Consider the following 23,326-nt stretch of genomic DNA (forward strand, 5'->3'; position numbering starts at 1 on the left):
AAATACAGTAGTAAGAATCAAGTGTTTGTAAACTTTTTCTCTTGTGGCCTATATGTAAATTAATTTTATGTAAAATATATTACTCATGTCAGTGCTAAATTAAAAATAACATGCATTTTGTATGATCTCTCTTATTTTGCTAAAATAATTAACAATTTGCAGATTCTGCAAGGTGTGTGTAAACTTTTGACCTCAACTGTACATCATCAGTTATGTCACCTCACTGTGATTTGCAACAGCTATTCTGTGGCCTCATGAGATGGTAAATCTCACCAGAAACCGTAGATCATCTTGACCTATGTCTGAATAATGTGAATGTGGACATGCTTGTCTTTTCACATACTGTTTTGCCTATTAAATAGTAGGTAAGTATGCATATTCAGATGCAGTAACAACTGTATTTTTTGAGTAAACTCTGCCTTAATTTGAGTAAAACTCACCTTTTCTCTTAATTGCAGTCAACAATTGTTGTCATTGTTGTCTTGGAATCTACAGCATGTGTATTTTGTGCTTTTGTGTTTACAAGACATTGGCAGGTATTTGAGAGGGAATCTGGCTTAAGCCGGGTAAGCTGTATGTTAATGTTCTTCATTAGTGTGCTGTTATCAGATAACTGAGCCTAAGGGTCGGGAGGTCGTTATGGTGACAATGGGTCAAGCGATGGGGGTCCTCCCCAGCAATTAGGCAAATCTGCTTGGGCCACCCTGCAGGAGCAACCCCCCTGTGCGTGCGTCTGGGTGTAGGTAAGGCTTAATGAAGTTTCCAGGTATGTTTAGGCTTGTCTTGCCTGTAGATCAGGGGTTTTCAATCTTTTAGATGCCACAGACCCAGATATATTCATCCTCATGCGAAGGACCATTATCCTAAAATTTGAAAGGCAGATATACAGTGGTGGCCAAAATTATTAGAACACTAGTATTTTCACCAGCTAAAATGGTTTTAAGTCAGTTATTTCTATCTTTTGCATTTCCAAACATTTATTTTTTCATTAATTGTAATAATCCAGTGAGATTTTTGTTTGCACAAGGAGTCTGACAACAGTCAGAGCTCCACACAGAGATCTGATCTCATCATCATCCATCTGTCTGGAATGACATGAAGAAACCATAAATCCAGAAGAACTGTGGCAACGTCTCCAAGATGCTTCAAGAAACCTACATGCAATGCTACGGTGCTGTTAAAAGTTTCAGGCACTTGTGTAAAAATGCTGTAAAATGAGGATTCTGTCAAAATAATGTCATAAATAGATTTTCTTTATCAACTAACTTCTATTAACTAAATGAAATAAACATCTGGAGTGACCATCCTTTGCGTTAAAAGCAGCTTTTGTTCTAGGTGCACTGTCTTGCAGATAGTTTTTCAGGTAGCTTTGCAGGTAGCATCTTGGAGACATTGCCACAGTTCTTCTGGATTTAGTCTGTCTCAGTTTGTTCTGTTTCTTCATTCCAGACAGACTATATGTACGTTTTTATTCTGCTTTACCTTTAATATTGTGTTATTGAAGTAATTTGTATTATTAATGTTGAATTAATATGTTATTGTTGGCATACGGACTAAATTATTATAGCGCCTATCAGCAATGAACTGCTGAAGACCCATACAACAAGTGGGCGACTGAAATCACACGGCACTTCGAGTTATCGCGATATCTTCTCCCGTCAGCTGACATGATTGTAGTTTTCATGTCAGGAAGGAACGCAGCAATAATACGAGTTCCTGAAACAAATATGATAACCGCTAAACACATAAACCTCGAAAGTTTAACGCGGACAGTTGAATGATAAACCACTGAAAACATGGAGCACATTATAACGCCTAAGGTAAGTCTGAATCAACAGGTGTGCTCGTGTAAAGTTGGCAGAGCTCGTGTTTTTATGTCAGACTCAGTACTCTGAACTCTCGATAGATGTAAAAACATGCAGAAAGAAGCGTTTAAATGGGTTAAAAAAAAACACGATTCCGACTTGTTAGGCTTTACTTAATCTGCTGTTAAATCAACCCAATGCATTTTAATGTTGGTTACGAAATGTAACATGTTCTAACATGTGAATGAACTTGAAACAGTTTTCATTTCTCACTTCATTACTACATGTGTTGCAAGTATTTCTTCCAACATTTTGCATTTATTTGATCCAAAGTACAGGAAAAACGGTAAAATTGGGAAATATTTTTAGTGTTTAAAATAACAGTTTTCTATTTGAATATATTTTCAAATTTAATTTATTGCTGTCATTTCATAGCTGAATTTTTAGCATCATTACTAGAGTCACATGATCCTTAAGAAATCATTTATTATTTAAAACATTTATTATTATCATTTTTTTTCAGGTTTCTTTGATTAATAGAAAGTTCAGAAGAACAGCATTTATCTGAAGTCTTTTGTAACATGTATATATACTTACTCCAATGAATGGTATAGTGTATAATGTTATAAAATCTTATTTATTTGAAAAAAAATAAATACTGATCTTTGGATCTTTCTATTCATCAAAGAATCCTGAAAAAATGTACTAGACTGTTTTTAAAATTGATAAAATAATAATAATAATGTTTCTTGAACAGCAAAAAATATTTTTTGAAGGATCTTGTGACTGGAGTAAAGATGCTAAAAATTCAGCTTTGAAACCAAAGTAATAAATTACATTTTAAAATATATTCAAATAGAAAACAGTTATTTTAAATAGTAAAATATTTTAGAATTATACTGTTTTGCTGTACTTTGGATCAAATAAATGCAGGCTTGGTGAGCAGACTTCTTTAAAAAAACATAAAACATCTTTTGACTGGTAGTGTAGTTTGTTTGTTTTTTTTGTATAAAGACTTAATGTAAACTGTGAAAAACATAATTTTGTAAATGTATCTAAAATATAACTTGGAAAATATATACTTTTAGTTTCTACTAATTTTAGTACTGTGGTACTGTATTTATTTGTTGAGTTTCTTTGCTCAAATATATTGTATTTATTTTTAATTAGTAAGTTTATTATTAATTATTAGTAGTAAGTTTACTTTTTTCATATATTCCAATTTGAATGGCTTTCTTGGATGCAAATTTGAAAGCCTTTCCCAAATACATTTAGCCTTTCCCTCCATTGTCACCAATTAAGCTACGGTCAACTTAGGCTTGTGATGCTTTTGGAAAATGCAGCCCTGGTCATGCAGTATCTCATCACTTTAGATGTCTATCTTATTTAACACACTTGATTAACATCATATTATTAGAAAAGACTCCCAAGACCTGAAATAGACAGAGGGACTTTAAAAATAGGCAGTTCTAGGGCGCTTTTGTAACGCAACATTATATGATCATATGATCACTGTAAAAAGTTAATGAAGGTTGAATTCTGCTGCCTTTGGTTTTTTTGGATGTTTTTGGGGGGCATGGAGGGGTCAGCTCAAAGGATGTCACATGTTGAATCAGCAGTGCTACAGGAAGTCTCTATAATAGCAGCTGACACCTGTGGTCAGATCTACTCTGCCTGTTAATAGAGAATTATTGTTTTGAATCATGATCGAAATGGATCAATACAGTCTAAATTGGACCCACTGTGGCTTACCTTGAGTTTTATGTCATGCAGGAAGATTTCACCTGTCCATTTTATAGAGAACGCCAGCTTGCTTTTGCTATCCTGAAGGGATTGTTCTAATCATTTACTAAAAAGATTAGTTCTCTTGTAGTATATCAAGTATAACGAGCAAAAAAAAATTAAACTTTGACTCGAGAGAAAATGTTACTTAGTGCTGAAGTGGCATCTTGTGTTGGTTACTCAGTAACCAAAATGGCAAGAGATGGAGGAACAGGATATGCTGACAGTCGTAAGAGGTTCTGTAGGATTTCCTCTGTATTGTGTTAAACACAGGCTGGATGATGGGTTCTGTTCCCTCAGGGGCACATCCAAACCCACAGACTTGATTGTGTCATTAAAGGATAACTATTGCCAAATGCAACCTGGGCTGTGTTTTTTACTGTAAATGAGACAAACATATATCTAAAAGCATAATTACGACAAACGAGCCGTTTTTGAGATTGACCGTGATTTCGTTTTGTGGTCAATGGCCGGTGAATGGGAGTACAAGGGGCATAAATTTGAGCGCATCAAAATCGATAATTTTACAATACTAAGAAGGCTCGACACACCATGAAACTTTGCTCAAAGTATCGCCTGGGACTCTACACATGAACTCCAGCATTGAAAACATTGTTTGTGTACACAGAGTTTACTAAAAAGAAGGTTTTGAACAACTCACTTTCACTGTTAGAGTTTCCGCTCGCGGCCGTCTTGCCAGTCAAGAAGTGTCGATCTCCGAATGCGAGGATGGATAGCTCCTAAAGCATATTTCCATAGAAATGCACAGCTAATTCGTTGTTTTGTCGCAAGTGAAAAACAACATTAACCTTCTAGTTGTAAAAAGAGCCTCATATAAGCCTAATATTTCATCCTATGGAGTCCATTCATTCGCAATCGGAGATCGACACTTCTTGACTGGCAAGACGGCCGCGAGCGGAAACCCAAACAGTGTAAGTGAGTTGTTCAAAACCTTTCTTTTTAGTAAACTGTGTGTACACAAACAATGTTCTCAATGCTCGAGTTCACGTGTAGAGACCCAGGCGATACTTCGAGCAAAGTGTCATGGTGTGTCGAGCCTTCTTAGTGTTATAAAAATATTGATTTTGATGCGCTCAAATTTATGCCCCTAGTACTCCCATTCACCGGCCATTGAAAACAAAACGAAATCACGGTCAATCTCAAAAACGGCTCGTTTGTCGTAATTATGCTTTTAGATATATGTTTGTCTCATTTACAGTAAAAAAAAAACAGCCCAGGTTGCATTTTGGCAATAGTTATCCTAAATCTCTGGAGTCGCAAGCTGTTTGAGTCGCAGACAATAATTCTGCACTAATGCTTTTTTACTGGATGTTTTTGCAGGTGGAGGATGTGAAACTACTGAACAGGTATTCTGAAAAAAAATCAGCTCTGGGCACTCTTTACTTGACTGCTACTCACCTTATCTATGTGGAACAAACCAACAACACACGCAATGAAACATGGGTAATGCAGGCTAGTGGGAACTGAATATGTAGTGGTCTTCCATTTATCTGTTTTGGGGACTTTTATCTAGGTCTAATAACAGTGGATGTATCAATCTCATTTGTTTGAAAGGTGCTGCACCATCACATCACATCATTAGAGAAGCTTCCATTAACTGCATCCGGTTGTCCACTCATGATCCGCTGTAAAACCTTCCAGGTGCTTCATCTGCTGTTTCAGAAAGAGAGAGACTGTCAGGATGTCTATCAGTCACTCCTGCGCCTGTCCCAACCAGGTACACACACACACACACACACACACACACACACACACACACACACACACACACACACACACACACACACACACACACACACACATACACACACACACACACAAACTTATGATTTGTTGCATTCATATGAGTGATGTGTTTGGGATCTATGAGATTTCAACAATGTTAACAATGTTTAAGTATGCAAGTGATGGTGTTGAAGGATAAGTTCACTTTCAGAACAAAAATTTACAGGTAATGTACTCACCCCCTTCATCCAAGATGTATATGTCTTGCTTTTTTCAGTCGTAAAGAAATTGTTTTTTGAGAAAAACATTTCAGGATTTCTCTCCATATAGTGGATATGTATGGTAAGTTTTTGGAAGTTTAAACTTCCAAAATGCAGTTTAAATGCAGCTTCAACAGGCTTAAAACGATCCCAGCCAAGAAAGAAGGGTCTTATCTAGCGAAATGTTTGGTTATTTTCGAAACAGTTTGACAATTTATATACTTTTTAACCTCAAATGCTTGTCTTGTCTCATCTCTGCGATGCGCAGTCTGGGTCAACAGTTAGGGTATGTCGAAAAACTCCCATTTCATTTTCTTTAACTTCTTCAAAATTGTCTTACAATGCTGTTTTACCTCTTTTGATTTTCTTTGTATGTTAACTTTGTAAACACTAGGTTGGTACTTCTGCAGCAATGTAGGAGGACTTTTAAAGTTGGGGCAGCACAATTGTTTTTAACTTTTCTTAAGCACTAAATCAGCACATTAGATTGGCTGAAAATTCAGCTTTGCCATCACATAAACTACATAAAGAATAAATTCAAAATAAGAAAGAGATAGCTAATTAAAAAATCACACAGATTAAGATATTTTTGATGAAACTTTGGAAGTTCAAACTTCGGGGCACCATACATATCCATTATATGAAGAGAAAACCTGAAATGTTTTCCTCAAAAAATATGATTTCTCTACGACTGAAGAAAGAAAGACATGGACATCTTGGATGAGTATATTACCTGTCAATTTTTGTTCTGAAAGTGAACTAATCCTTTAATTCAGTTTTATCTACAGACAAACCAAAAATTATTTAGACACCAGGTATTTCATTTATTTAGGTGAGAATAAATATAGTGAACTATGACACATACCCAAAAGTGCTTCATACAGTGCACTACCAGTAAAATTGATTTAAATTTGGGACCAGAATTTTGAATTGCTACTTTGACCTGGCCTTTGTTACATCCCTTTCTATCAAAGGTATCTGACATTGTGAAGATGAATTTGTTCTGACACAGTTTATCTATGTGTTCTTGTCATGTTGTATTACGGTTTTCTAAACTATAGCAAATAAACTGTGATAATGTGAGAAAATTTGAAGGTGTCTGAACAAACTATGGTTTGACTATTTATAGTATTGTACTATTTTAGTGCAATATATTGTTAGTTTTTGTTTTTTATGTGCTTTTGTTGTTTCTATTTAGCATTTTTTATTTGCAGTTTTTGTTCTAGTAATTCTTGCACTTCAACTTAAATTTTATTTTAGTTGATTGCTAAAGGAAAACATTTTTAATTTTGATTTAATTTTTTAAATTGACCTTTTCATCTAATATTTATACCTCATTTATTTTTTTAGCATTAATAATGTTTCTTAAAGCAGTTCTTATTGGATGTTTAGTCCAGTAATCTGTTGATAAATGAAGTTCTGTCTTGAAGACTGACTCAGCTGTACACCTGTTTGCTCCGTACACCTGTTTTGCTGTTTGCTCATATTCTTACTGTGCTTTTGTATGTGCATTTTAGTGAAAGAAGAGGAGCTGTATGCTTTTCTCTATAATCCACACCAGAATGAGGAGGAAAGGAGACAGGGTTGGGAATTCATCAGTGTGGCGAATGACTTCAGCAGGATGGGTCTCTCCAATGAATACTGGGAAATCAGCCACCTTAACAAGAACTTTGAGGTAGCAACTTCCTATTACTCGACAATTTAGTATTTGTGCTTCCTGTTTAGGACCATTTCACAATAATCAGCCTAGCTCTTTTATCTACTGACCACAATGATTACTATGATGCGCACAGTTTCAACCCAACACACATACACTGCTGTTCATAAGTTCATAGGATAAATTATGTTTTTAAAGAATATCTCCATGATAACATCACCACTTTAATAACAAAAAACCCAAAAGTTATATTTTTGGCAACTGTTAAGGCCCTTTTACATCAAAAGTGAAATGAATAACCCTCAGGCTGATCGAAGTGCCTCTGCACCTCACTTCCAATTTCTCTCAACATGGGAACAGGAGAGGTATCAGTAATTAAATGGGAAAGTACCAAAATTAAATTTGCAAAAGTAACTCGGATATTTTCTAAGTAATGTTACATTACTAGTTACTTGAAAAAAGTAATCTGATTACATAACTCTTGTTACTAGTAATACTTTAACCCCAACATATGTAACAATACATCACAGTAATTCTGTTTTACTGTAATTTTATGGCATTTTGAGAAATGCAAAACAGCTTGTAAGATACAGTGGGTACGGAAAGTATTCAGACCCCCTTAAATGTTTCACTCTTTGTTATGTTGCAGCCATTTGCTGAAATCATTTAAGTTCATTTTTTCGTCATTAATGTACGCACAGCACCCCATATTGACAGAAAAACACAGAACTGTTGACATTTTTGCAGATTTATTAAAAAAGAAAAACTGAAATATCACATGGTCCTAAGCATTCAGACCCTTTGCTGTGACGCTCATATATTTAACTCAGGTGCTATCCATTTCTTCTGATCATCCTTGAGATGGTTCTACACCTTCATTTGAGTCCAGCTGTGTTTGATTATACTGATTGGACTTGATTAGGAAAGCCACACACCTGTCTATATAAGACCTTACAGCTCACAGTGCATGTCAGAGCAAATGAGAATCATGAGGTCAAAGGAACTGCCTGAAGAGCTCAGAGACAGAATTGTGGCAAGGCACAGATCTGGCCAAGGTTACAAAAAATTTCTACTGCACTTAAGGTTCCTAAGAGCACAGTGGCCTCCATAATCCTTAAATAGAAGACGTTTGGGAAGACCAGAACCCTTCCTAGAGCTGGCCGTCTGGCCAAACTGAGCTATCGGGGGAGAAGAGCCTTGGTGGGAGAGGTAAAGAAGAACCCAAAGATCACTGTGGCTGAGCTCCAGAGATGCAGTCGGGAGATGGGAGAAAGTTGTAGAAAGTCAACCGATCACTTAAGCCCTCCACCATTTGGGGCTTTATGGCAGAGTGTCCCGACGGAAGCCTCCCCTCAGTGCAAGACACATGAAAGCCTGCATGGAGTTTACTAAAAAACACCTGAAGGACTCGAAGATGGTGAGAAATAAGATTCTCTGGTCTGATGAGACCAAGACTTTTTGGCCTTAATTCTAAACGGTATGTGTGGAGAAAACCAGGCACTGCTCATCACCTGTCCAATACAGTCCCAACAGTGAAGCATGGTGATGGCAGCATCATGCTGTGGGGGTGTTTTTCAGCTGCAGGGACAGGACGACTAGTTGCAATCGAGGGAAAGATGCATGCGGCCAAGTACAGGGATATCCTGGACGAAAACCTTCTCCAGAGTGCTCAGGACCTCAGACTGGGCCGAAGGTTTACCTTCCAACAAGACAATGACCCTCAGCACACAGCTAAAAGAACGAAGGATTTGTTTCACAACAACTCCGTGACTGTTCTTGAATGGCCCAGCCAGAGCCCTGACTTAAACCCAATTGAGCATCTCTGGAGAGACCTAAAAATGGCTGTCCACCAACGTTTACCATCCAACCTGACAGAACTGGAGAGGATCTGCAAGGAGGAATGGCAGAGGATCCCCAAATCCAGGTGTGAAAAACTTGTTGCATCTTTCGCAAAAAGACTCATGGCTGTATTAGATCAAAAGGGCGCTTCTACTAAATACTGAGCAAAGGGTCTGAATACTTAGGACCATGTGATATTTCAGTTTTTCTTTTTTAATAAATCTGCAAAAATGTCAACAATTCTGTGTTTTTCTGTCAATATGGGGTGCTGTGTGTACATTAATGAGGAAAAAAATGAACTTAAATGATTTCAGCAAATGGCTGCAATATAACAAAGAGTGAAACATATAAGGGGGTCTGAATACTTTCCGTACCCACTGTACTTCTTCTGAAAACAAAAACAAAGCTTATGAACCCCAAACTTTTGAACAGTAGTGTATGCACGCAAAACTTGATCAGAATATTTTTTTTAATTTGATGAACATTGATAATTGAATAATTTATAATTTGTTATTATTATAATTCATATTTTTTATATTTTGATCTGTCTCATTTATGTTTTATCTCTTTGTCTTTCTTTCACACAGCTATGTAGCACTTATCCATCTATCATAGGACTCCCTAAAAATGCCAGTGTTTCTACGATAACGGGCAGCGCCAAGTTTAGGAGCCGAGGGCGATTGCCTGCGCTGTCATACTATCACAAAGACACAAAGGTATACAAGCACCTGCACATTATAAATACACACAATGCGTCTGTTCCACAATCAAGTGAGAACCCTACCAAGACAGCATTTTAAGACATCACAGCCAAACTAATTACACATAGGCTGTTTCGAACAGTAGACATCATACTGCCTTCTAAAACATTTGGCCAAATTGTCAACTAACACTGCATGTATTCTTCACTGAAAACAGAGTCCCCAATACACTTGAACAAACTGATCAAATTAATCAAAGATAACTGACAGAGTTGAGAGAAGAGCTAATTATACACATTTTATTCAGTACTGCAAAGTATAGAATAAAAATAGTCCAATTTAAAGCTAGATTAAACCTAGACCTATTTTCATTCACTTTACAGTTTGGGGACATATAAATGGCAAAAAGTTGCCACTAACAACTTCATTATCTTTTGTTACTGTCTTTGTTACATTATCTTGTGTTACTGTCTTGCAGGCTGCTATCTGTCGCTGCAGTCAGCCTTTGTCAGGTTTGACCTCTCGCTGTTTGGAAGACGAGCAGATGCTTCAGGCCATCAGCCAAGCAAACCCTAACTGCCCTTTTATATATGTAGTGGACACACGGCCCAAGGTATGACCTTTAACCTTAACCTTTCTATATACATAGGAGGACAGGTCCAGAATGGGACTTGTAAATGTTTATCTTTAAACTTTCAACCTCAGCTGCTCTGGCATAAATGTAAGACATAATGTAATGTGTAATCTTTCACGATTTGACCCCAACTACTCTTCTATTTATCTATTAAACTAACAATTGAAGGAATAGCTCACCCAAAAATGATAATTCTTATTTTTGATGAAATCCAAAGGCTTTCTGACCCTGCGTAGACAGTAACAATTCACACGTTTAAGGCCCAGAAAAATAGTAAGGACATTGGTCAAATAGTCCATGTGAAATCAGTGGATCAATTATAATGTTATGAAGCTGAATGAGGGTGAGAAATTAAGGCCAGAATTTTATTTTTAGGTAAACCATCCCTTTAAGGAATCTGACTAATTAACCTTACATTCTTGTCATAAGTGGGTTTTGCTGTACCATCAGAGTGAGGTTATACAATGTTTTTTATTTTTGTATGTACTGCAAATATTAAATATGCTGTTCTATTTATTGCTGCCCATCTCATGTTTCACCAGTATAACTGGAGAAGCAACATTTGATTCTTTTCCCTATTATTTAGGAGACCGTAAACCTTGACCTGACACTCTGTGTGCAGCTATGTGTTCATACATTTGTACGTGTCTTTGTCTTTGTCAGTTGAACGCAATGGCGAACCGCGCAGCGGGTAAAGGCTATGAGAATGAGGACAACTACTCTAATATCAGGTTCCAGTTCCAAGGAATTGAAAACATCCATGTCATGAGAAACAGTCTACAAAAATTGCTGGAAGGTGAGAGAACACTTTTTTTTTTATTAGTACTGGTATATGCAGGAGCTGATAACATACCTGCAAACTTGTCGCTTTTCGGCGACAATCGCCGTTTTCATTGTCAATTGGGTCATTCACGTGAATCGTGTAGAACCGGAGAGTTTTTTTAGGGAGGGAGGGAGGGAGGGGGGTGGGCTGCTTCTTCTTCTTGTATTTTTACGGCGGTTGGCATCCAGCGTTTTGGTGCATTACCGCCACCTTCCGCTCCGGAGTGTGGATCAGAAACGTACTCAGTTACTAACGTAACCTTCGTTCTCTCTAGAGAGGGAACGAGTACTGAAAATCCTTTTCTGCGAGATATTGAAGCCAAAAATTATCCTTAATTTTGAAATAATGTAAAGCGCGTTGCAGCAGCATACAGACATAGGCGAAACAGCTTGCGCGCCTATTGGCTGCTCTGCGGCAACTGCAGCAGCCTAGAGCGAGGCCTGGCGCGACGCCAGATCCAATGGGGGCATTTCGCGCCCTTTGCGTTGCTTCCTGCCTAAAAGGGCGTGGTCTAGGCCTATAAAAACCGCTCACAGGCAGCTATTATCTGGTTTTTCATCATCGAAGCAACCAGAGCGTGCGCATGCACGGCAAGATACGCAGTACTCGTTCCCTCTCTAGAGAGAACCGAGTTTACGTTAGTAACCGAGTACGTTCTCTTACGAGAGGTCTCTCGTACTGCGTAAGTATCTTACGCTAGGGGACCCAGTGTAAAACGCCGTGCATGCTGAGATCTGACACCAAAGACCCAAGGGCGAAAGCCCGGGGTTCATACAGTTCATAATAACCTATAGAACTCACAGGGAGTCCGGGGAAGAGGGAGTGGCAACGCTGCACTCTTCCACATAGTGCAGCGTCACTCAGACGCTAAGTTTAACGTACAAACAGGGCGGGGTTACAGCCTGAGCTGACGTAAAAATAAGGGTCTTCACACAGTTTGCCCAGGCACATCTTGTGCTACTACTTTCACTGTCGACCCTAGAGCTGTGCTCAGTAGACGCAGCATTCCGAGCTGATAACATCAGGTCAGACAACACTGAATATCTAGACTGACAGCAGTCTGGCCTGTAAGTCGGGAACCTCCAGGTTGTAAAACCTTATAAATGTAGACGGAGAGGCCCAGCCCGCCGCCGTACAAATATCTTGCAAGGCAATCCCACTCGACCAAGCCCACGATGAGGCCACGCCCCTCGTGGAATGTGCTCTGACACCTAGCGGGCACTGCATGCCTTTGGAAGCATATGCCAGCGCAATAGCATCAACTATCCATCTGGATAAGCTCTGTTTTGACGCGGCCAGTCCCTTGGGACGCCCATAAAACGAAACAAAAAGCTGTTCTGTCTGTCTAAAAGCAGACGAGCGAGACACGTAAGCTCGTAATGCCCTGACTGGGCATAGGAGGCTCGCGTTTATTTCCTCATCAGTGACCGGTAGGGCTGACAGCGCGATGACCTGTGCCCTAAACGGTGTGTTGAGGGATTTTGGAACGTAACCATGTTTGGGTTTGAGTATGACTTTAGAGTCATTAGGTCCAAACTCCATGCACGTCGCGCTCACAGAGAGTGCGTGCAAATCCCCTATGCGCTTCACTGAAGCGAGAGCCAGCAGAAACACAGTCTTAAGAGACAGGTATTTCAAATCAATCGTCTGCAGAGGCTCGAATGGTCCACCTTTCATGGCCTCTAGTACCACAGAAAGGTCCCATACGGGGACTGAGGGAGGTCTGGGGGGATTCAGTCTTCTAGCTCCCCTCAGGAAGCGAATAACTAAATCGTTCCTTCCTATTGACTGACCTAGCGTTGTCCTCGAAAACGCTGTTATGGCCGCCACACAGACTTTGAGCGTGGACGGGGTTCTGCCCTTGTCCAGCAGCTCTTGTAGAAAGGAAAGCACCTCCATCACACCACAGTTAGTGGGTGACGAGCCGCGGGCTGCGCACCAACCCGAAAACACAGACCATTTTGAGGAATAGAGCCGTCTGATATGCCTGGCCCTCGAAGGCAAATCTCAAAAACGCCTGTGACGTGACGCTATCTGTATTTGAAAATACGCATCTTTCAGATCCACTGACACGAACCAGTCTCCTTGGGGAAATTGCGCGAGGATTTTTCTGGTCGTGAGCATCCTGAACCGACGCTTCACCAGCGCTTTGTTCAGTTGCCTTAGATCTAATATGGGTCTGAGACCACCGTCTTTTTTCGGTACCAGGAAATATCTGCTGTACAGCCCTCCTTCGCTTTGAGCTTGAGAAAGGGGCTCTATGACTCCTTTGCTCAATAGTTTCGCCACTTCGGCTCGAAGCAGGTGTGCTGCTTCTGTCTGCATTGTGGTCTCGACGCGCGCTGTATAGCGGCGCGGGCGTCGGTGAAACTGTAGCGAATAGCCTCCTTTTATAATGTCCAGCACCCATTTCGAAACCCCTGGAAGCTTTTCCCATGCGTTTGCATGAATAGCTAGAGGTTGAATACAAAGCGCGCTCCGTTCGTTCAGTAACGGAGTGGTTTCGGTGTGCTGTGGCACAAGAAACGTGCTTGTGACATTCGGGGCGCGGGCGCTGATAGCGGGAACTATTATGTCTGTGTGTGGATGTGGTTGTGTGGCAACAGGCACATTTAACACACTGCAAACAACGTTCGCCTGCATATAGGGAATGCCTTTTGGTTTCGTTTTTACAGAAACCTTGGGGCGTGCATAATGTGATGTCTGTGGGCACTGTGAAGTGGGCACGTTTACCACATGTGAAGCGCAATCGATCTGAGTCGATTTTATGTGCGCGGGACCTGTGTGACAGGTTGTGCTTGTGTGTAGTGATGGGCACTGGGTAGTGGGCATTCTTACTACATATGAAACACCATCGGCCGTGGCCGGGACTCCAGAAAATACACTCTATTGGGGGGTTATCTGGGTAGCCGTGAAAACAACCTTTGTGTGCAGGCAAGCGGGCGACAGAACCGGCTTGTTGGCTGCAGAAAACACTGGAACAGTCACATTTAACACACTCCAAACATCGTTCGCTTGCATGGAGCGAATGCACGTTGATTTCATGCAAAACGTGCTCGTGACATTTGAGGCATGGGGCACGCTGATAGCGGGAACTATTATGTCTGTGTATGTATGTGGCTGTGGGGCAGCGGGCACATTTAACACACTCCAAACAACGTTCGCCTGCATAGAGCGAATGCACTTTTGGTTTCGTTTTTACAGAAACCGTTTGACGTGCATGATGTGGTGTCTGTGGGCACTGTGAAGTGGGCACATTTACCACGTGTGAAGCGCAATCGATCTGAGTCGATTTTATGTGCGCGGGACCTGTGTGACAGGCTGTGCTTATGTGTAGAGATGGGCACTGGGTAGTGGGCATTCTTACTACACATGAAACACCATCGGCCGTGGCCGGTTGTGAAGCGCAATCGATCTGAGTCGATTTTATGTGCACGGGACCTGTGTGACAGGCTGTGCTTGTGTGTAGAGATGAGCACTGGGTAGTGGGCATTCTTACTACACATGAAACACCATCGGCTATGGCCGGGACACCAGAAAATACACTCTATTGGGGGTTTATCTGGGTAGCCGTGAGAACGACTTTTGTGTGCAGGCAAACGGGCGACGGAGCCAGTTTGTTGGCTGCAGAAAACACTGGAACAGTCACATTTTCTGGAACTGGACGAGCGAGTTGTGCTAGGACGATTTCGGAGGCTCAGGTTTCAACTCAATCCTGGGCCGCGGGCCGCGTCCGGCGGGGCGGCGGCCAGATGAGAAAAACGTCAGAAAGCGTTAGCCACGGGTGCCTCTCAGCAACGGTGAGAGACCATGTTACGCAGCGCTGACGCGGCTTGGCGGTGGCGAAAGTGCGGCGGAGCAGGTTTGACATCTGACGGCAAGCTTTAGAGGGGAGGGCCGACTTAGCACGCCGTCCAGCGGAGGGCAGACATAAGTGGGCTGCTATCGCCTCTTCTGAGCAGCATGCACGTTCCCCTTTTGGCGGGAAACGGAAATCCTCTTCCTCCTTCATGGCCCCCTCGTCAGCGGCGTCGATGGAAGCGGTGGCAGACAGCGGCCGCTTTACGTCCGGAACAGAGGCTGACGAGGTCGGTGAAGCAGGCGGGCGAACCGGCGAGCTTTGTCGGCTGGGGGAAGAATCCGAGGCCCGCTGGGCACGGCGCATTTACGGCGCGACACCGCGGCGGGCGGGGGAGCAGCCTCATTGAAGAAGGCCAGGCGAGTCCTCAGAGTCGCCATTGGCATCTGCACGAGCCGCAGGAAGGCATCTTTAAAAAGACGCTTTGCTCTTTTTAGTCTTAGCCTTGTAATCACTATTTGTTCTCTCCGGTTATGTGGGGGTGGGCTTGTGTGCCATGTAGGCCATTATTGGACAATTCTTATAAATGATATTTTTCCTGGACCAATCTCAGCGCTTGCTTCAGTGTCTTGAAACACACTGCCATCTGTGTTCGCCCCTGTCAAGAGACACCTGACCTAATGTGGAAACTCTGATGGAAATTGAAATGACTGTATGTACGGAGAGTTCTTTAGAACTTCTGCATAAAGATAAGCAGCTCGTAAACTTCCGCTAAAGCTCATTTTATATGTGCTATATATTAGGTGGACACTCTTGAGACTGATCTACTGCCTCGTTCTTATCAGAAACTGAGAAAAATTATAATTGCAACATTATAAACAATAATGTTAGCGGCGTGAACATTCAGTTTCTTATTATTTAACAACATAATTTAAATGCGGAGCCTGGTAATCCCGTACTCTCCGTATCTGCATAGTTGTACATTTAAATGCTGACAGCTAAACACTATCATAACTTGTTTAGGCTAACGTTAGCTAGCAAGCCATACTTCTCTTCAAGGACATCTTAATCGTATTCTTGATAATCACTAACTTGCCTTCAAAGTCAAGAACACATTTTTTAAATCTTATCACAATATTTTAAAGCCTTTATTATTTTCCAACTTTACTGCTGTGAAATAAAATGTACTTCAAGGACTCATTTTCATTCATAAAAAACTGCATAGGACAAAATGACTTTTTTCGCAGAAAACGTCTTTTTTAAAAATAATATGGAATTACCCATATAACCAATAGATGGCAGCAGAACATTATTTATTATGCAGCTGCCTTTTAAACTCCCTATATTTTTCAAGACGGCCTTCTTTTTGATTTATTATACAATATCTAGTATAATAAATTGTAGTACTTTTACCGCCCTTAAGTGTATATATATATATATATATATATATATATTTTATAGCAAGTGCAGAAAGACATTAAGCTCACACACAAACAGCCTATAAGGGTGAATTATTTAAATACTTATATATAGTTCACTACAAATACGTTAAATATTGATGGTATAAAAATTAAATAAAGCACTCAATATTTATCGATAATTCATATTATATTGAAATATTTCATATAATTTAATAACTACATCTTTTAAGTTTTATCTTGAACTGTAAAATATATGAAATATTTTGTGAATGTTTTTCAGTTTCCCTCCATGGCGTTTGTGTGCGTGTGTGTTTGTGAAACCCTTGTCCAGGCTAAGAAGGAAAAAATAATGTTTTTCAGTATAATATAATTTGTGTTTTTGTTCTTTAGTTGTTGGACACTGTCACCTTTTTTCCTCTGATGAGTTTGCAGGTCTGTGATAAGGTTATACCTTTTAAATCAGTAGTAGATAAAATGATGATTGGCTGTACCTTTGTTCTTCTAGTGTGCTCTATGAAGTCTCCTTCCATGAGTGACTATCTGACAGGTCTGGAGAACTCGGGCTGGCTGAGGCACATCAAATCTGTGATGGATGCAGGCTTGTTTCTCGCCAAGGTACTTACCTCCATGCTATAATTGCATAGAGAGACATCAACACGACTATATCAAGAATATCAAGAATGATATACTCAGTCATTTTGTTTGTGTTCTAGGCTGTCTGTGAAGAAAGGGCGAGTGTGTTAGTACATTGTTCTGATGGTTGGGACAGAACAGCTCAGGTGTGCTCTTTGGCTTGCATACTGCTGGACCCATACTACAGAACCATTAAAGGCCTCATGGTAATGACCTAATAGCCTATAACCTCTACCCTCAACACAGGATGCCTGTGAACTTAAAGTGAACACTCACATGTATTTCACACTGTTGGGCAGGTCATGGCCTTGCACATTAAGTCACCAACTATTCCTGTGTAACTTAATATATACCACTTTCAAGGCCCAGAAAGGTAGTAAGGACATTGTTAAAATAGTCCATGTGACATCAGTGTTCAACCTGAATTTTATGAAGCTATGAGAATACTTTTTGTGTTGTGGTACTATGAATGGTGGCAGGGAATGACAAGGAAGAGAAAAATTGTTGAATAAAGTCATTATTTTATGTGGTTGTTGTCTATGGAGGGTCAGAAAGCTCTTGGATTTCGCAAAAAAAATCTTAATTTGTGTAATTTTACTTTTTTTTTTTTAACTTTTTTTATGTAGTTTATGTGATGGCAAAGCTGAATTTTCAGCCTATCTAATCTGCTGATTTAGTGCTTAAGAACATTTCTTATTATTATCAATGTTAAAAACAATTGTGCTGCTTAAAGGAAAAATTAAATTCTAGAACAAAAATTGACAGATAATGTACTCACCCCCTTGTCATCCAAGATGTTCATGTCTTTCTTCCTTTAGTTGTGAAGAAATTATGTTTCTTGAGGAAAACATTTCAGGATTTTTCTCAATATAGTGGACTTCTATGGTGCCCCCAAGTTTGAACTTCCAAATTGCAGTTTGAATGCAGCTTCAAATGGCTCTAATCGATCCCAGCCAAGGAAGAAGGGTCTTATCTAGTGAAACGATCAGTTATTGTCTAAAATAAAATTGACAATTTATATACTTTTTAACCTGTAAAAAATAGAATATAAAGTCGGCAACACCTAAGCTCCAAAAGTATCAAAAATATTTATTATTAAAACAACTTTCGCATAGCGTGTGTTACGTTTAGAGCGCGCAGGCTCTTCATCAGAAACGTGCTCGAAACGTGACACACGCTATGCGAAAGTTGTTTTAATAATAAATATTTTTGATACTTTTGGAGCTTAGGTGTTGCCGACTTTATATTCTATTTTTTACTTGTTGCTTTTTGGTCGAGCACCCTTTTGAGACTGATGTGCGTGCTTTTGTTTCATTTTTCTATACTTTTTAACCTTAAATGTCTCGTGTAGCTCTGCGTCAACTCTGTGTATTCCGGTTCAAAACAGTTAGGGTAGGTTGAAAAACTTCTGTCTCATTTTTTCCTCCAACCTAGACGAAATGAGCATTTGAGGTTAAAAAGTGTATAAATTGTAATTTATTATTATTATTTTTTTTTAGAAAGTAACCTATCGTTTCGCTAGATAAGACCCTTCTGAGCCCTTTGAAGCTGTATTTAAACTACATTTTGGAAGTTCAAACTCGGGGGGACCATAGAAGTCCACTATATGGAGAGAAATCCTGAAACATAATTTGTTTACAACTGAAGAAAGTAAGACATGGACATCTTGGATGACAAGGGGGTGAGTACATTATCTGTCAATTTTTGTTCTGGAAGTGAACTTCTCCTTTAATATTTTTTGTGGTAACTGTAATAATTATTTGTAGGATTCTATGATGAATATAAAGGTCAAACAAACAGCATTTATTTGATATAGAAAACTTATTTAACAGTATGCAAGTCTTCACTGTCACTTTTGATCAGTTTAATGCATCCTAGCAATAAATAACTGAAAGTATTAATTTAAAAAAAATCTTACTGAACATCTTTAAATATTTTCTAACAGTAGTGTATATTAAAAGGTGAGACTTACTAAAATATGAAAAAATAAAAAAAAATTAAGGTCTTGACTGTGTTTAATTTGTTTATCATATACAACAAAGCAGATTGTTGGGGAAATTAACCATTTTACCTTTTTTTTAAATAACAGGTTTTAATAGAAAAGGAATGGATCTCTTTCGGTCATAAATTCAGTCATAGGTAAAAACTTTCTATTTTTTGTGTGTATTGGTAAATAATCATCAACACATTATCACAGCTTGTAATAATTGAATATATATATATATAAATCTAACCCTGGACCACAAAACCAGTCATAAAGGTAAATTGAATTGAAATTGAGATTAATACATCATCTGAAAGCCAAAAAAAATAAGCTTTCCATTGATGTTTGATTAGGATATGACCGAGTCTGAGGGTGCAAAAAATCTAAATATTGAGAAAATCACCTTTAAAATTGTCCAAATTAAGTTCTTAGCAATGCATATCACTAATCAAAAATTTGTTTTGATATATTTAAGGGTAGGAAATTTACTTGATGAAACATGATCTTTACTTATTATCCTAATGTTTTTTGGCATAAAAGAAAAATCAATCATTTTAACCCATGCATTGTATTTTTGGCTATTGCTACAAATATATCCATGCCACTTAAGACTGGTTTTATGGTTCAGGGTCACAATGTTACATATTTTAATAATAATATTATTATTTTAAATGGTATAATATTAACACAGTGTTGCTAAAACACTACAGTTACCTTTTGTATACTATAAAAAGGCTTTAGTAATAGTGATCCCTTAATTGTGTGCCATTATTATGAATATAAGTCAGTTTTTTGTGACCAGTACATTTGTGTACATATGTGTGCTATAGGTGTGGCCATCTGGACACAGACCCTAAAGAAGTGTCTCCGGTCTTCACCCAGTTCCTGGAATGTGTGTGGCAGCTGTCAGAACAATTCCCCTCCGCGTTTGAGTTTAATGAACGTTACCTAATAGAAATACACAATGATGTCTACGCCTGCCAGTATGGAAACTTCATAGGCAACTGCCAGAAAGAGAGGCTGGAAATGAGGTAAGAAAATAATTCACATACACACATAAATGTATGTATGATAAGAATAATGCAGTCGGCGTGTATCCGTGTATGCTTCAAAATGAAAACCAATCATTCTTTGTTAAAAGTGAAATCAAACATACTCTTGATTCCAAGCCTTGAATGATTTTAAAACATACTTTTCTGTGTGGGATTTTAGGTTGCATGAAAAGACGTTTTCACTGTGGCCACATCTTCTGAAGAACCAGGATGAGTATCGAAACCCCTTGTACCGGCGTTCACTAGAGTGCACAGTTCTCAGACCCAGCACTTTACCACTGCACTTCAAGTATGATACACTCTTAAAGGCATAGTTAACCCAAAAATGAAAATTCTGTCATTAATTACTCACCCTCATGTTGTTCCAAACCCATTCATCTTCAGAACACAAATTAAGATATTTTTATGAAATCCAAGAGCTTTCTGAGCCCTTGTCATCCAAGTTCTTTCTACAGTCGTAAAGAAATTGTTTTTTGAGGAAAACATTTTAGGATTTCTCTCCATATAATGGACTTCTATGGTGCCCCTGAGTTTGAACTTCTAAAAATGCAGCTTCAAAGGCCTCTAAACGATCCCAACGGAGGAAGAAAGGTCTTATCTAGCGAAACGATAGGTTATTTTTTTTTAAAAACATTTACAACTTATATACTTTTACATTGCTGCAGAAGTACCGACCCAGTGTTTACAAAGTGAACATGCAAATAAAATCAAACACCCTTTACAAAAAAAGGTAAAACAGTGATGTAGGATGATTTTGAAGTTGGAGGAGAAAATGAGATTGGAGTTTTTCGACATACCCTAACTGTTATGAACCGGAATACACACAGAGCTAGACAAGACAAGCATTTGAGGTTAAAAAGTATATAAATTGTAATTGTTTCAGAAAATAACTGATCATTTTGCTAGATAAGACCCTTCTTTTGGAAGTTCAAACTCGGGGGCACCATAGAAGTCCATTATAAGGAGAGAAACCCTGAAATGTTTTCCTCAAAAAAGATAATTTCCTTATGACTGAAGAAAGAAAGACACGAACATCTTGGATGACAAGGAGGTGAGTACATTATCTGTAAAAAAATATTGTCCAATTCAAACAAACCATACATCAATAAAAGCTTATTTATTTAGATGATGTATAAAACTCGATTTCAAAAAATGGACCCTTATGACTTGTTTTTTGGTCCAGGGTCACATTTGTATTTGTGTATGTTTCCCAGGTTCTGGTGTGGGATGTATAACCACTATGACAGAGGCATGCACCCAAGACAGTCTGTTTTAGACCAGCTGTTGTCCCTCTCGCAGAAGCAGGTAGAAGGAGAGCGAACCATGACTGAATTACAGCGAGTAAGTGGGGTTTGTGGGAGCTGTAGTTTTTGTCAAGAGTGGAGAGGTGTTTGATTGACACAACGCTGTCTCTCTCTTCTCCATTTACAGCAGCTGGCTGTTGCAGACGGAGTTCTCCCTGATCCATCTGGACCAATCAACACACCTGTGGAACAGGACAGTCCAAGTAAGACGACTCCCACCGCTGCTCTTGTCCAATCAAATGGAAGCTGTGCTTCTTTGATTAATGGAGATGCGGAGGAGGCGGGTCCAGGAGTTGAAAAGTGCAATGAGAATGAAGGGGCGGAGCCAGCAGCCCCCGAACACGATCTGACCTCCTCTAAGGACAAACCTGTTTCTGTGGAAACAGAACATTCCAAAGAGGAGGTACAAGAATCCTCTTGAGTCTCCATAGTAACAGAACGGACGTTTTGACTAAGACCCCTAAGAACAAATGTGCGGATTATTGAAAAAAGCCACTGTAATACAAAAAGCATTCAAACTGTACCATTGTGTCACACACTAGTTTGTAATTGTTAATTAGGTTTTTTAAGCACTGGGTGGATTCTTGTGCCCTGTTTTGAACATTCCTGAAATGTTCTGTATGTTTTTGTGGACTTCAGTGTGTTTGTTAGCCTTCAGACCATGAGGATTGAAGCTATATGCTTCGATTATACGCAGTCAGAATCATCTACTTAATGTCTAAATGCCATTCTGATCAAATTTGGCCGTATTTCATTGTATGGTATACTGTTTTTTAATGACTTTCTTTTAGTAACACTTTCAATATAACGTGTAGTACATTTGAAAACCAGACTCAAACTGATTCGTTCAGACACATAAGCAGCTGATGTGAAATTCAGGTTGATATAGGGAACACATTGTTAAAAAATGGATCAAATTGATGATCAGTTTTTTGCACATAGGGCTTAGTATTACTTTTGTTGCGTTCTTTATTGCAAAACGCTGTTTGAACGCAGCTGATTGATTGCAATAGGATTCCATATTGTTTGAGCCAAGCTCTAATGCCAAACAAATCATTTGATGCACACAAAAATAGTTGAGTGTTATTACTTATGTCTTTTTAAACCAAGCCTTTTGAGCGGCATATAGTTTTGCAAAGCAATATTGTTTTTAATAATGTCTAGATGTTTATTGCTGATGGTTGTTGAAAAGTTTTGACAGCTTCTTGAACCCTGGCTGATATGGAGCTGCAGACAAGCGGTTATTATTATGTGAAATGCAAACCAATGTTTAAAAATGCTTCCTTTATTGAGAGGCATTTGTTTACATTATTTTTTTTATTAAATTTGAAAAAAACATCTATTGATTTAAAATACAGCAATAGTCAAAAGGGAATTTTGAAATAAGCAATAAGAGGGATAACACTGAAAATGGTTACATTACATGTATTGTTTTTAAACCTGAAAAAGTTTTGCTCTGTGTAATATTCACGTCAGCTCATTTTATACACGCTTATTTTGATCATTGCACTGTTTTGTACCTCTTTTGTACACCATTCAATTTAAATGGATGTTTTCTTTAAATAAATATAGATTGTAGTAAAAAAAGTGAGTTATGTCATTATAAACTTTACCTGCTTTAGTTTTAACGACTACTTGCAAGCATACACGGACAGTTAGCCAGCTAGCAAACGAGATAAACCTCATGAACACAATTTTTAAATGCTTTTATATGCAAAAAAAAAAGTAATGTTATGCGATTATACTAATTCTAATATGTTTGTGGACAATGCTAAACTCACATTCAGTCAAACCAAAAATTATTCAGACACCAGATATAATTTTTGATATTTTTTACTAGTGGATGCAGGACACTATAGTTCATTTATGTAAGTGAGGATAGCAAA

The 23,326-nt window shown here is 38.9% G+C and overlaps 1 protein-coding gene across 1 annotated transcript; it reads left to right on the forward strand.

Moving 5' to 3' along the window:
- The first annotated feature begins 1,684 nt into the window (after positions 1 to 1,684).
- mtmr8 (myotubularin related protein 8) lies at positions 1,685 to 23,018 on the forward strand. Its single transcript, XM_073839751.1, has 14 exons — positions 1,685 to 1,820; positions 4,929 to 5,051; positions 5,163 to 5,325; positions 7,111 to 7,268; positions 9,677 to 9,805; positions 10,269 to 10,403; positions 11,088 to 11,220; positions 16,973 to 17,082; positions 17,181 to 17,306; positions 19,190 to 19,239; positions 19,915 to 20,115; positions 20,297 to 20,425; positions 21,351 to 21,477; positions 21,568 to 23,018. The coding sequence occupies exons 1-14, from the start codon at positions 1,797 to 1,799 to the stop codon at positions 21,859 to 21,861; spliced, it is 1,902 nt and encodes a 633-aa protein (XP_073695852.1). The 5' UTR covers positions 1,685 to 1,796; the 3' UTR covers positions 21,862 to 23,018.
- The last annotated feature ends 308 nt before the right edge of the window (positions 23,019 to 23,326 follow it).

Source organism: Garra rufa, chromosome 5, assembly GCF_049309525.1.
Source record: "Garra rufa chromosome 5, GarRuf1.0, whole genome shotgun sequence".
Lineage (NCBI taxonomy): Eukaryota > Metazoa > Chordata > Actinopteri > Cypriniformes > Cyprinidae > Garra > Garra rufa.